Genomic DNA, 12,827 nt, shown 5'->3' with positions numbered 1-12,827 from the left:
ACAGGCGGGTGCTGTGTGTGTGAGGCAGGATGGTGCTGTCGGTGTGTGTGTGTGTTGGGTCCAACTATTTCACCACTTCATCCATGGCTTCTCTTTCTATTCCTTTATTATTTTCTCTTTCTCCTCAGCCCTGGAACACTCTTCTGTTCCAAAGTCCTTCTTTTACCCTTTCTCTCTCTGTTTTCTATGTTTGACATGTTTCTCTGGCTGTTTTGTGAGAAGGAGTTGGGGAGAAAATAATTAAGTCTCGGGATTGTGTGAGTGTGTGTGGACTGGGTTGCACACACATGCTGACATTCTCAGACATTTCTGAGATGAAGATCTTTTTCTCCTGAGCTCCGGTCTGTCTGCTCACTCTTTTTTGTGAAAACAGACTGATATTGTCATGGAGATAAAATAAACCTGATAATGTAGTCTAGAACTGTCACACTGAAGCCAGCCCACCTTTTAATGATACACTAACTCTCTCTCTCTCTGTCTCTGTCTCTCTCTCTCTCTCTCTCTCTCTCTCTCTCTCTCTCTCTCTCTCTCTCTCTCTCTCTCTCTCTCTGTCTCTGTCTCTCTCTCTCTCTCTCTCTCTCTCTCTCTCTCTCTCTCTCTCTCTCTGTCTCTGTCTCTCTCTCTCTCTCTCTCTCTCTCTCTCTCTCTCTCTCTCTCTCTCTCGTGTCTCTCTCTCTAGATCCACAGCTCAAGGGCATAGTGACCAGGTTGTACTGCAGACAGGGATACTACTTGCAGATGAACCCAGATGGATGTCTGGACGGGACCAAAGATGACGGCACTAACTCCTGTGAGTCCGCACGAACACACACACACACACAGAGGGGGGTAGATTGAGTGACTGAGTGGCAACCTCCGTCAATCCAGTGACAGCCATTTTATCAGAAGTCATCCAATCACAGATCTCATACAGTACACGTCTGATATAGACAGATGAGAAGTGACACACAGAAGTCCAGATGAACACGGCTCTGTGACTAATGTCATTTCTCACACGGCTACTACACGCATGTGTCAAGTCTCATACACGTCTCGTGTGCCATTCATGAAATTAAGTGTCATGGTAGCTCACATGTATATACTGTATCATTCCATTGTAGTCATGTGTGTGTCACAAATGGTTGACTGAGTATCTGAATCTTATATAGATGCATAGGCTATTGCATACGTACGCATACACAGACACACACACACACACACACACACTCACACACACACATACACACACAATAATGTCTATTCTATCTGTAAGATTTTCAATCCTCTTTATTGTGCTGATTGGTCTCTCAGCTCTGTTCAACCTCATCCCAGTGGGCCTTCGAGTGGTGGCCATCCAGTCAGTCAAGATGGGTCTGTACATCGCCATGAACGGGGAGGGACACCTCTACTCATCAGTGAGTACAGACAAATGCTGATGATGACGTGTGCCAGCCGGGCGGCCATCTTGGTTGAGCTGATTTTCAGAATGTTTAGTAATCTGTTGATTACTATGAAAATTCTCAGTTTTCTTCTATATGCAACTGTATGTGTGTAATTATTTCTGCTAAAACAGATTGATCCAACTATCTAAGGCTGCGTTTACACAGGCAGCCCAAATCTGATCTTTTGCCCAGTTATGGGCAAAATATCTGACTGGTTAAAAGACCAATTAGTGAAAAAAAGACTGGAATTGGGCTGCCTGTGTAAACGCAGCCTTTATATCACTCAGTCACCATACTGATATGCAGTATATTTAGCATCAAAAACCACCTGTCCTGGAGACACACTGAGTTCAACAAGATCCTGGAATCCTTTAGGAAGAATACGTGTAGAACGACTTTTCCCCAGAGGCCATAGTGAGGTTTTATCTAATGGATCAGTATACAGTAGTTTGTGTACAGTGCTGTCTGTCTGACCAATGGTTCACCCTGGGTTCACATGAAGGGGAACATGCATCATGAATACTAATTACTGTCATGACCAGAGGAGGCTGGTGGGAGGAGCTACGGGAGGACGGGCTCATTGTAATGGCTGTAATGGAATCAGTGGAACAGTATCAAACACATGGAAACTACATGTTTGACTCCGTTCCATTGAATCCATTCCAGCCATTACAATGAGCCCGTCCTCCCGTAGCTCCTCCCACCAGCCTCCTCTGGTCATTACCCTAGGTAGGTAGGATGCTTAACCAAAGATATTGTACAGCTGTTGGTTACACCAGAGTGCCAGAGGCTCTGGAACTGAAAAAGGTTAACGAGGCTAACTTAGCTAGTTAGGGCACAAGAAGTCATCTTCTCTTTAGGTTGCAACGTTACATGACTCCTCAGTAAGATTCCTATCTTGAATAGTTCTCAAGTCTTTATGGGGTTGATGATGAATTTATGGGCATGTGACACTAGATATATCAGAAGAACAGTTCCCTTAGTGTTTCTCATTGTGAATTGACCATCATTCATCCTCTTTATTCATCACATAATAATGGAATTACATCAGCTTCTGCTTCTTCTTCGACAGGTAGTGTTCTAACAAGGAGCTTTATTTGGAAAAGACCAGCAGAGAGAGACTGAAATAGAGAGAAAGAGGATAAAGAAAATAAAAGCTTTCCATTAAATGTCCCCACATCCGTTTGCACCCAAACCCTCCTCTCTCTCTCTTCTTGTCTCCAAGGAAACTTGAGGGGCTCCTTGAGAGAAAGTGAAGTGGTGAGAAAGATGGTGAGAGAGAGTGGGTGAGAGTGAGACATGGAGAGAGAGAGAGAGAGTGAGAGAGAGAGGAAGAAGAAGCTGACAGGAATATGAATTATTCCCGACCCTGACACACCAGACCAGTGAAATATCCCTCTTTTCTTTCCTTGTTTTCTCACCGTGTCGGAGCAAGGGAGAGTGACAGGCGGAGAATAGCTTGTTATGCTGCAGAGAGGAGAGCAGCCGGGCGCTTGTTTTGTCGTTTTTTGGAGGAGAGATGTGATGTTCTGTTTCGCTCTCTGTTCAGTTAGAGACAGAGGGATGAGGGCTGCTTTTGAATTATTGATGGGGGAAGTCCTGTCCACACACACACACACACACACACAGAGACACACACACACACACCACTGACTAGGAAAAACCCACTAGTGCAATGCAGAATGAATCAGAATAAGAACAGGATTGAATTTGTATTTTTCAGTCCTGTTAGGGATTTAACCGATATTATCTGCTATTTACCAAATCATTATGTTTTATAATAATACAACAGTTATGTTGCTCTAGTACGTCAAAGAATCCAACACAATTGATAACTACCTGGTACTAATGGTTTATAGAGGCGCTGCTTTGATGAACCACGAAAACACAAGATGGCCGATTGACAGCAGCCCAAAATTAGAATTACAGTAAGCTCAAGAATAGAGTGTTGTAGTGTTACTCCCCCTGATGATGAAGGATCAAGATGAACTATAGTGCTACACATCTGTCTGGTTGTAGAGAAGAAATGAGTTAGAAAGAGAGAGAGAGAGACTGAGAGAGAGAGAGACTGAGAGAGAGACAGAGAGAGAGAGAGAGAGAGAGAGAGACTGAGAGAGACTGAGAGAGAGAGAGACAGAGAGAGACTCATCTCTCTCCAGCCGTCTCTCTGTCTCTGTCTCTGCAGTCAACAGATGGCCTGGTGTGAAATGATCTGGTATGTGTTAATTACCAACGATGCTGGGCAAGAGGAAACCAGCGCTGAGTGTGTGTTGATGAGTGTGAAGAACACACACATCTGAGTACTCAAGCACACACTCATGCACACACACAACACACACACAGTTACACGCATGCACATCCGAGTACTTAAGCACACACTCATGCAGACACTCATGCAGACACACAGACAACACACACACACAGTTACACGGACACACATCTGAGTACTAGAGCTCGCACACTGCACACACTCACACTTACGAGAGGGAGAGAGAGCTGTCGATTGATCTCCTAGTATGAAGTGATGTCAGGAGTGTAAATTGGATCTGTGGAGAGAAACCTGCCTGTTGGTTTACACCTTTATAGTAACAAATACACCATACAGTATATACTGTAGCCCTCACCATCAGGTCTTAGAGTCCTCTATGGAGAGAGAACTATCATATCCTCTATATGTTAATATTATGGAGAGAGAACTATCATATCCTATATATGTTAATACTATGGAGAGAGAACTATCATATCCTCTATATGTTAATATTATGGAGAGAGAACTATCATATCCTATATATGTTAATATTATGGAGAGAGAACTATCATATCCTCTATATGTTAATATTATGGAGAGAGAACTATCATATCCTCTATATGTTAATATTATGGAGAGAGAACTATTATATCCTCTATATGTTAATATTATGGAGAGAGAACTATCATATCCTCTATATGTTAATACTATGGAGGAAAACGTGAGTGAGATAGATGCTGTATGTTCCATCTGAGAGGAACATATACTGAACAAAAATATAAATGCAACATGCAACAATTTCAATGATTTAACTGAATTACAGTTTATATAAGGAAATCAGTCAATTGAAATAAATGCATTAGGCCGATATCTATGGATTTCACATGACTGGGTAGGGGCGCAGCCACGGGTAGGCCTGGGAGGGCATAGGCCCACCCACTGGGGAGCCAGTCCCAGCCAATCAGAATGAGTTTTTCCCCACAAAAGGGCTTTATAACAGAAAGAAATACTCCTCAGTTTCATCAGCTGTCCGGGTGGCTGGTCTCAGACGATCCCACAGGTGAAGAAGCCGGATGTGGAGGTCCTGGGCTGGCGTGGTTACACGTGGTCTGTGATTGTGAGGCCGGTTGGACTTACTGCCAAATTATTTTATGGTAGAGAAATTAACATTCAATTATCTGGCTTCAGCTCTTGTGAACATTCCTGCAGTCAGCATGCCAATTGCACGCTCACTCAAAACTTGAGACATCTGTAGCACTGTGTTGTGTGACAAAACTGCACATTTTAGAGTGGCCTTTTATTGTCCCCAGTACAAGGTGCACCTGTGTAATGATCATGCTGTTTAATAAGCTTCTTGATATGCCACACCTGTCAGGTGGATGGATTATCTTGGCAAAGGGGAAATGCTCACTAACAGGGATGTAAACAAATTTGTGCACAAAATCTGAGAGAAATGCGCTTTTTGTGCGTATTGTTGCGGCTTCGAGGGACAAAGACAGAAGTTACCCTGGCCCGTATGCACACACTCATACTGTAGCTCATATATTGGCTGGAGGATAATTACAGTTATTTGTTTATTTGGTGGATAAATACATTAAACCTTGGTATGGCTGTATGTACAGTTGAAGTCGGAAGTTTACATACATTAAATCTCGTTTTTCAACCAGTCGGTTAGGACACAAGTAATTTTTCCAACAATTGTTTACAGACAGATTATTTCACTTATAATTCACTGTATCACAATTCCAGTGGGTCAGAAGTTTACACTAAGTTGACTGTGCCTTTAAACAGCTAGGAAAATTCCAGAAAATGATGTCATGGCTTTAGAAGCTTCTGATAGGCTAATTGACATAATTTGAATCAATTGGAGGTGTACCTGTGGATGTATTTCAAGGCCTACCTTCAAACTCAGTGCCTCTTTGCTTGACATCATGGGAAAATCAAAAGAAATCAGCCAAGACCTCAGAAAAATAATTGTAGACCTCCACAAGTCTGGTTCATCCTTGGGAGCAATTTCCAAACGTGTGAAGGTACCACGTTCATCTGTACAAACAATAGTACGCAAGTATAAACACCATGGGACCACGCAGCCGTCATACCGCTCAGGAAGGAGACGAGTTCTGTCTCCTAGAGATGAATGTACTTTGGTGCGAAAAGTGCAAATCAATCCCAGAACAACAGCAAAGGACCTTGTGAAGATGCTGGAGGAAACAGGTACAAAAGTATCTATATCCACAGTAAAACAAGTCCTATATCAACATAACCTGAAAGGCCACTCAGCAAGGAAGAAGCCAATGCTCCAAAACCACCATAAAAAAGACAGACTACGGTTTGCAACTGCACATGGGGACAAAGATCGTACCTTTTAGAGAAATGTCCTCTGGTCTGATGAAACAAAAATAGAACTGTTTGGCCATAATGACCATCGTTATGTTTGGAGGAAAAGGGGGGTTGCTTGCAAGCCAAAGAACACCATCCCAACCGTGAAGCACGGGGTGGCTGCATCATGCTGTGGGGGTGCTTTGCTGCAGGAGGGACTGGTGCACTTCACAAAATAGATGGCATCATTGGGAAGGAAAATTATGTGGATATATTGAAGCAACATCTCAAGACATCAGTCAGGAAGTTAAAGCTTGGTCGCACATGGGTCTTCCAAATGGACAATGACCCCAAGCATACTTCCAAAGTTGTGGGAAAATGGCTTAAGGACAACAAAGTCAAGGTATTGGAGTGGCCATCACAAAGACCTGACCTCAATCCAATAGAACATTTGTGGGCAGAACTGAAAAGGCGTGTGGGAGCAAGAAGGCCTACAAACCTGACTCCGTTACACCAGCTCTGACCAAATACTAATTGAGTGTATGTAAACTTCTGACCCACTGGGAATGTGATGAAAGAAATAAAAGCTGAAATAAATCATTCTCTCTACTATTATTCTGACATTTCACATTCTTAAAATAAAGTGGTGATCCTAACTGACCTAAGACAGGGAATTTTTACTAGGATTAAATGTCAGGAGTTGTGAAAAACTGAGTTTAAATGTATTTGGCTAAGGTGTATGTAAACTTCCGACTTCAACTGCATATCTCTCTCTTTTGTTGTCTTTCTCTCTCTCTCTCTCTCTCTCTTTCTCTCTCTCTCTCTTTCTCTCTCTCTCTCTTTTCTTCTTCTTCTCTATACCATAGCATCTGTTTTCTGACAGAGACCTTGTGTGTGTGTGTGTGTGTGTGTGTGTGTGTGTGTGTGTGTGCACATGCGTGTGTACGTGCTTGGATGCAGAGACAGGACAGGATGACTAGATGAAAGGTTTGTGGAGTTGAAAGGAAGAGCATGGTGTCATCCTCACTAAAGGACAACCAGACAGGACACACAACAGCAAGGATGCTACTCTATACCGCTTCATGTTAACAGTACAGTGCCTTCGGAAAGTATTCAGACCCCTTGACCTTTTCCACATTTTGTTACGTTACAGCCTTATTCTAAATTTGATTAATATATTATTTTTTTTTGCAATCTACACACAATACCCCAATATGACAAAGCGAAAACAGGTTGTAGAAATTTTTGCAAATTTATATTAAAAAAAAGAAGAAATACCTTATTTACATAAGTATTCAGTCCCTTTGCTATGAGACTCGAAATTGAGCTCAGGTGCATCCTGTTTCCATTGATCATCCTTGAGATGTTTCTACAACTTGGTTGGAGTCCACCTGTGGTAAATTCAATTGATTGGACATTATTTGGAAAGGCACACACCTGTCTATATAAGGTCCCACAGTTGACAGTGCATGTCAGAGCAAAAACATTTTAGTCATTTAGCAGACGCTCTTATCCAGAGCGACTTACAGTTAGTGAGTGCATAATTTTTTTTTAAATACTGGCCCCCGGTGGGAATCGAACCCACAACCCTGGCGTTGCAAGCGCCATGCTCTACCAACTGAGCTACAGGAGGCCTTGAGGTCGAAGGAATTGTCCGTAGAGCTCCGAGACAGGATTGTGTCGAGGCACAGATCTGGGGAAGGGTACCAAAACATTTCTGCAGTATTGAAGGTCCCCAAGAACACAGTGGCCTCCACCATACTTAAACAGAAGAAGTTTGGAACCACCAAGACTCTTCCTAGAGCTGGCCGCCCGGCCAAACTGAGCAATCCGGGGAGAAGGGCCTTGGTCAGGGAGGTGACCAAGAACCCGATGGTCACTCTGACGGAGCTCTAGAATTCCTCTGTGGAGATGGGAGAACCTTCCAGAAGGACAACCATCTCTGCAGCACTCCACCAATCAGGCCTTTATGGTAGAGTGGCCAGACAGAAGCCACTCCTTAGTAAAAGGCACATGACAGCCTGCTTGGAGTTTACCAAAAGGCACCTAAAGACTCTCAGACCATGAGAAACAAGATTTTCTGCTCTGAAGAGAACAAGATTGAACTCTTTGGCCTGAATGCCAAGCGTCACGTCTGGAGGAAACCTGGCACCATCCCTACGGTGAAGCATGGTGGTAGCAGCATCATGCTGTGGGGATGTTTTTCAGTGGCAGGGACTGGGAGACTAGTCAGGATCAGGGCAAAGATGAACGGAGCAAAGTACAGAGAGATCCTTGATAATAACCTGCTCCAGAGCGCTCAGCACCTCAGACTGGGGCGAAGGTTCACCTTCTAACAGGACAACGACCCTAAGCACACAGCCAAGACAACGCAGGAGTGGCTTCGGGACAAGTCTCTGAATGTTCTTGAGTGGCCCAGCCAGAGCCCGGACTTGAACCCAATCGAACATCTCTGGAGAGACCTGAAAATAGCTGTGCAGCAACGCTCCCCTTCCAACCTGATAGAGCTTGAGAGGATCTGCAGAGAAGAATGGGAGAAACTCCCCAAATACAGGTGTACCAAGCTTATAATAATAATAAGCCATTTAGCAGACGCTTTTATCCAAAGCGACTTACAGTCATGCGTGCATACATTTCTGTATATGGGTGGTCCCAGGGTTTGAACCCACTACCCTGACATTACAAGCGCCGTGCTCTACCAGCTGAGCTACAGAGGACCACAGCTTGTAGCGTCATACCCAGGAAGACTTGATGCTGTAATCGCTGCCGAAGGTGCTTCAACAAAGTACTGAGTAAATGGTCTGAATACTTATGTAAATGTGATATTTCATTTTGTTAGTTTTTTATATAAATTAGCAAAAAATGTCTAAAAACCTGTTTTTGCTTTGTCATTATGGGGTATTGTGTGTAGATTGATGAGAGAAAAAAAAACAATTTAATCAATTTTAGAATAAGGCTGTAAAGTAACTAAATGTGGAAAAAGTCAAGGGGTCTGAATACTTTCCGAAGGCACTGTATATGGCAGCTGAAGAGATACAGGCATCTGTAGAACTGAACACCATTCATCCGCCATTTTTCTCAGAGTATCATATGGCTTTTTTGGTTTAAACCACAACGGGAAAAATCCTTTCGAAAAGAAAATTAATACAAAAATACTTTTTGCCAAAAATGGAACTACAGATTGCCCTTTTAAGACTAAAACACTCCATCTAAAGAGGTCTCTAAGTTTCCCTCCTCCTTCACACAGTGTTTATTCTGTCGTTCTTTATTCTGTCATTCTCCAGTCCTCCTCCTCCTCTCTCCCTCTTTCCTTTCTTTGACTTACTTGTTTATCCACAATTCCCCTGGGTAATTAGCAGTGTGATAATGAGCAGTGTCGGAGGCATAAACAGACACACACACACTCATGCACACACACACAAACTCACCACATGACACACACACACACACACACACACCACACGACACAAACACACACCACACCACACACATACATACACACAATAAGACCAGCTGGATGTGTGGGATTAATACTGGATCACTCTCTGCACCCTTCTAACCCCTGGTCTAACCTCAGCCGTATAGAGCACAGCATGAAACTGGCCCTAAGTCAGTTTCTAATATTATGAAATACTAAGGTCCAGCATGTGTGTGTGTACAGATGTAGGATCTTCATTTGATCACCCTGTTGCAGGAGAACTTTCCTGCAATGCAGGACATTTAAAACGTGGAGTATATTTGAGGTTTTAAAAGGCTTCTGAAGTTTGTAATTTCCACTTTGAAATGTCAGACTTGATTTTCCCTTACGGAAAATGTATCAACCCCTACAAAAATGTCCATTAATTATAATCCACATAATAATTCACATTTCCTGTTGATGCAGGATTATTTTCCTGCTGTAGCAAACTGTGTGTGCGTGTGTGTGTGTGTGTGTGTGTGTGTGTGTGTGTGTGTGTGTGTGTGTGTGTGTGTGTGGACATGTTTAACTATACTCCCCACAAGAATAGTAAACAATCAAAATGTTCACCAACTGGGGACATTGTGTTAGTCCCCACAAAGTCAAATGTTATTTCTAGGGGGTTTAGGGTTAAAGTTAGAATTAGTGTTAGGGTTAGAATTAGGTTTAGGGTTAGGAGCTAGGGTTAGTTTTAGGGTTAGGGTTAGGAGCTAGAGTTAGGTTTTGCGGTTAAGGTTAGGGTTAAGGTTAAGGTTAGGTTTAGGGGTTAGGGAAAATAGGATTTTGAATGGGACTGAATTGTGTGTCCCCACAAGGTTAGTTATACAAGACTGTTTGTATGCTTCCCCCCAGGAGACATCCTCCTCCCTTGGTGATTTATCTCTCTCTTCTCTCCTACATCCTCCTTTCCTTCCCCTGTTTCTTTCTCTCCTTTAATCTACACTGCCTCTTCTCTCTCTAACAGCCTGTGTTTTATAACTTTGTTCAGTATGCAGGTCCATCTCAATAGTCTAAAATGGCTTCCTCTCCTTGTAACCTCACCTTAACGGCCCAGTGCAGTCAAAAACGTGATTTTCCTGTGTTTTATATATATTTCCACACTAGGAGGTTGGAATAATACTGTGAAATTGTGAAAATTATGATAATTCCTTTTAGTGAAAGAGCTGTTAGAAAATGTATGTTTTGGTGGGATGGAGTTTTGGCCTGCCTGGTGACAATTAGTTAATAGACCAATAAGAAAGAGGGTTCCAAATCTCTCTGCCAATAACAGCTAGTTTTCAGTTTTCTCCTCCACACTCAAACCACTCCTAGACAGTCCTAGCAAAATTCTTGCTAGAGAAATCGCTCTTTGCTAAGAAGCAATTTTTTTTGGGGGGGGGGGACTATTTTAATTGAAACAATCCCAGTAAGGTATTTATTTGTTACCCTGAAATTATTTGATGTTGAGATTTTAAAAAACGTCTGCATTGGGCCATTAAATCCTAAATGATTTGAAATCACAGGATAAGTGAAAGCAACATGGTGGACACCTGTCCAATTATTTCACATCAGAGCAGATGAAAGAGTGGAGAGAAGACAAGTAGAGGAAGCCACTTTAGACTATTGAGACACAGCCTGAATGTGTTAATTGGACAGAGGTGAATGACACAGGGGAAAAGTACAGTGAACCATAATGAGAACCACAAAAAGAGCAATGGGAAATGGAAATACGTTGCCAACCACACACATCAATTACACCTAGCCATCACATCAAACTACTGCCCTACCCTCTTCCTCCTCCTCTTCTCCTCCCATCTTCTCCGTTCCATCGTTTCCATGGTAACTGGGAACAAAGGCCCACACAGGTGAGCGAGTGTCTCTTTTCTTGTGGTGGTGACTGACAAGCACACCTGATCGGAATTTCAATGTTTTCCCTGTCTGTCTGTCTCTCTGAGGCTCTGGAAGCTAGGGATGGTTAATTACAGTACAAATCAGTCATTTAGCAGACTGACTGCCCATCCACTTCGCCAAACACCACGCACACTAGCATTTCTTCTCCACAATCAGTCTGGATTTGCTTTCCTCCCTGATGTCTTGTAGAATGCAAACACATTCTAACCGTTCTGATTGGTCCCAGAAACCAATGGGTTGGGCCATCACGAACCATGAATCACGTCATTGGCTTTGATACTCTGATAGGTTAGAGACGATCCAATCGCTGATGAATTTGTTTTGTACAACTCCCCTCATTTTGAAGTGAGCACAAACACCTTCTAGGATGGCAGTTTCAGGCTGAATGTATGTAGCGATCGATAGAGCAGTAGAATTAAGTTCAGGATCAGTCGTCAGGCAAGTCATTTAGCAGGTTGACTGTTGGTGAATCGTCGCCAATGGAAGGTAGATAAACGTCATGGAAACAGTTGATTGAAACTCTTATAAAATTGTTGGATGGACGTTTGGCTGGCATCTAATGGAATATTAAGTGGTAGCAATTTGTCCATTGTTGTCTGTTTGATACTGATGCTGTGTGTGTGTGTGTGTGTGTGTGTGTGTGTGTGTGTGTGTGTGTGTGTGTGTGTGTGTGTGTGTGTGTGTGTGTGTGTGTGTGTGTGTGTGTGTGTGAGCCTGCGTGTGTGTGCCTGCGTGCTTGTGCGTTTGTGCGTGCGTGTGTGCGTGTGTGTGTGTGTGTGTGTGTCTCCTGTAGGAGCTGTTTACAGCAGAGTGTAAGTTTAAGGAGTCGGTGTTTGAGAACTACTATGTGATCTACTCGTCGATGCTGTACAGACAGAATGAGTCTGGGAGGGCCTGGTTCTTGGGCCTGAACAAGGAGGGACAGCCCATGAAGGGCAACCGCGTGAAAAAGACAAAACCCGCCGCTCACTTCCTGCCCAAACCTATAGAAGGTAAGGGTGTTGTCACACACACACACACTCACACACACACACTCACACGCTCTAACACTCTGATCTCTCCTCTTCTCTGTAGTTGCGATGTACAAGGAGCCGTCGTTGCACGACGTCAGAGAGACGTTGCCTAAAGTCGCCGGAGTCCCGTCCAGCAAAAGCACAACCAGCGAACCAGTGGCCATGAACGGGGGCAAGCCAGTCAACAAACCCGACCCGAAGGAGACTGCGACATAACCCCATCCCCTCCTCTCCTCACGCACGACAGAGACATGAGACTCTGCCCACTGCACACAAACTCTCACCTTGATTGGTCAATTATGGGCTAAGTCCCACCTCCTCTCTCTTTCTCTCGCTCTTTCTCTCTCTCTCTTTCTCTTTTTGGCCGATTCGGTGCAGTGGTGTTCGAGATGAGGATATGGACCACTCCATTTTGGGGATGGGGGAGGGGAGGAGAACGGGAGAAGAGGAGGGGAGAAGGAATTGGAAGGTGGTGAGGA

At 43.5% G+C, this 12,827-nt stretch overlaps 1 protein-coding gene across 1 annotated transcript; it reads left to right on the top strand.

The window, feature by feature from the left end:
• Nucleotides 1-684: 684 nt before the first annotated feature.
• Nucleotides 685-12,564, top strand: LOC311125050 (fibroblast growth factor 14-like; the record flags this gene model as incomplete). The annotated part of the gene is made up of 4 exons (XM_084199129.1): nt 685-790; nt 1,291-1,394; nt 12,129-12,327; nt 12,410-12,564. The coding sequence occupies exons 1-4, from the start codon at nt 739-741 to the stop codon at nt 12,562-12,564; spliced, it is 510 nt and encodes a 169-aa protein (XP_084055255.1). The 5' UTR covers nt 685-738.
• Nucleotides 12,565-12,827: the final 263 nt, after the last annotated feature.

The sequence above is a fragment of the Coregonus lavaretus genome, assembly GCF_964263955.1.
Source record: "Coregonus lavaretus genome assembly, contig: HAP1_SCAFFOLD_7559, whole genome shotgun sequence".
NCBI classification, from domain to species: Eukaryota; Metazoa; Chordata; class Actinopteri; order Salmoniformes; family Salmonidae; genus Coregonus; species Coregonus lavaretus.
Note: the sequence above shows the minus strand (reverse complement) of the source record. Positions and strands in the feature narration are given on the sequence as shown.